General features: G+C 24.7%; 2 protein-coding genes across 2 annotated transcripts in view; both read left to right on the top strand.

Moving 5' to 3' along the window:
• The window catches only part of LOC108754218 (splicing factor 45), a 2,255-nt gene extending 1,775 nt beyond the window's left edge, over positions 1–480 (top strand). Inside the window, exon 4 of the mRNA XM_018496368.1 lies at positions 193–480. Within this exon, the coding sequence (XP_018351870.1) occupies positions 193–480 (288 nt within the window). The remainder of the gene's footprint in view (positions 1–192) is intronic.
• Positions 481–1,595: 1,115 nt separating this feature from the next.
• Positions 1,596–2,555, top strand: part of LOC108754183 — a 3,573-nt gene continuing 2,613 nt past the window's right edge. The window contains exon 1 of the mRNA XM_018496304.1: positions 1,596–1,814. Coding sequence (XP_018351806.1) covers positions 1,750–1,814 — 65 coding nt within the window. The 5' untranslated portion in view covers positions 1,596–1,749. The remainder of the gene's footprint in view (positions 1,815–2,555) is intronic.

Here is a 2,555-nt window from a genome sequence, read left to right as displayed (position 1 = left end):
ATATTATATATAATAAGCATTTACACATGTTTACAAAATTATTACTATTAATTATTTATTATTAATACATTTTTACTCTTAATTTATGTAAATATGTTATGTTTAAATATGTCTTTTATAATTTTGTGTGTGTGTGTATACCTTACATAGTTTAAAATATATTTATAATTTAAATTACATTTGTCATTTTAGGTTGTTCTCTTACGCAACATGGTTGGTCCTGGAGAGGTTGATAACGATCTTGAACCGGAAGTGAAAGACGAATGCAACACTAAATATGGCGATGTTGCACGTGTTATTATTCATGAAGTGATTGAAGCTTTGCCAGAGGAAGCAGTACGAATTTTTGTTGAATTCAAGAGAATAGAGAGTGCTATTAAGGCCGTAGTTGATTTAAATGGACGTTTCTTCGGTGGTAGAACGGTCAAAGCAGGATTTTATTCTAGTGAGAAACTTGATAACTTACAATTAATGGATTAATTATCTGTAAGAAATTCAAACTCTAATATTTGTTCTTCACAAATTGTATAAATATTTTATATTTCTACTACGTAATATTAGCAAATTATTGAAAAATAAATTTTTTCTAATTATAATGTATAGAATTTATATTTCCAATATTTACAATTATATGAAATACATATTACAAGATAAAATTAGACTCAAATAATTTTAAATTAAAATAAATAATAAAAAAGGGCTATGAACCAAGCGGCATGTTTGTTGCTAAATACTAAATAATAAAATTTTTACATAAATTAAAGCACAAACATTTTAATCTCTATCGGGTCATTCTCAATGTGAATACAATTAACTGTTTAAAAAAAAACCGATAATATTATATAAAAATTGGACGGTTAAGTTTATAAAATTAAATGTATAATAAAATATGATTCTATTGATTTATAATGATTTAAACAAGCAAGTGCGAAGTGAATGTTTGATATAGGCGCGATGATATCATGTAACGAATACAATGATGAAATACCTAAAAAAGAGAAGAGAAAGAAAGAAAAAAATGAATAATTTCACAGAGTTATTCTATTTGTACATTTATTTATCCTATTATTTACAAAATAGAAATATTTATTTAAAAGAAGCAGTGAGACATAAGAAATAATTATTTATATGTTCACTTATACTTATTTATTTATTTATTTATGATCTCTTTATGAACAATTTTCTGTTTATCTCCATTATATTGCCATCATCATCATCATTATTATCATTCTCAATGCTGCGCTTTCCTTTTCCTCAGCTTTCCTATTCTTCTACAACATAGAAGCATCTCCCAGATGAATTGGTTGAATTATATTTATATATTAATATAATCTTCCACCAGTTCACAACTGTTTCTAATTTGCACAGTTGTTTTACTAAAATAATGAAGCACTCATCAGATGAACAATAGATATAAATTAAGGGCTGTTCTACAATAGAATTGTAAGCGGTAAGCCATAAGAAATTAACTAATCATAGTCGATTATTCTTTTCACACTTAACTGATTGGCCAATTTTTTACGGCTTACGACTTACGACTTTATTGTAGAACAGACACAAGTAGAAACGAGTCTGTTCTATTTAACAGTAAAAGAAGAACTAACTTTATAAGAAATGCAGCTAAAAGGAACAGACCGTTGACTAGAAGTCGGGTCAAGTCAGTAAATCGAATATGCTATTCTATAAGTACGCTACAGTACAGTACGTTATAAGTTGAGGGTTACGGAATATACACTTTTGATTGTGATAATGGTTGGATATTGTCGTATTTGCAAAATAGGAGTAGGAGAGGAAATTGATGTATCCATTCATCGGTAAATATTTTTACAAATATAGAATATATATGTCACAGTCAAAGTGTTAATTCAGTAAATGCATATATTTACTGTTGTTTGCTGTAGTCGGTTAGTCAGTGTATACATTTACTAAAGTTGATATTTTGTAACATAAATATATAGAAAATAAATAATAAAGTTTGTTATGTATATCAAAAGATATATGACAAATTTTGTCAAATGATGTATTCAATAAAACATGATCTTTTACTATATGTAAACGGAATAAAATTAATTCAGTATGAACTATGGTTTGTTATATTTTGTACAATTTCAATAGCTTAATATAAAATAAATATAAATAGTTTAATAATAGACAAATATAAATAACTTAATAATAAACAAATATAAATAGCTTAATAATAGACAAATATAAATTTAAGATCATTCATTTGTGATACAGATTTACAACATCTCAAACAACTTTTTCTTTATATATTTTTATTTTCAATTTAGACTTTTCAATTTAATTTATTTTTAATGTAATATACGCAATTAAAGATCTTGATAAAGGTCGAAATCAGTAAATCAAATCAATATAAGTCGAAGTAATATTTAGACATCAATAAAAAATTTAATTGAATAAATAGTGAAAAAGTATCAACTTTAATTGAATAAATAATTAAAAAGTATCAACTTTAAATTGCCAAAAATATAAAAAAAAAACTATTTAATTTAAATAATCAAATCTATCGAAAATTGATTTTATAAAATATCTCT

This window comes from Trachymyrmex septentrionalis, unplaced genomic scaffold (genome assembly GCF_001594115.1).
Source record: "Trachymyrmex septentrionalis isolate Tsep2-gDNA-1 unplaced genomic scaffold, Tsep1.0 scaffold78, whole genome shotgun sequence".
NCBI classification, from domain to species: domain Eukaryota; kingdom Metazoa; phylum Arthropoda; class Insecta; order Hymenoptera; family Formicidae; genus Trachymyrmex; species Trachymyrmex septentrionalis.
This window is presented reverse-complemented; position numbering and strand designations above follow the sequence as displayed.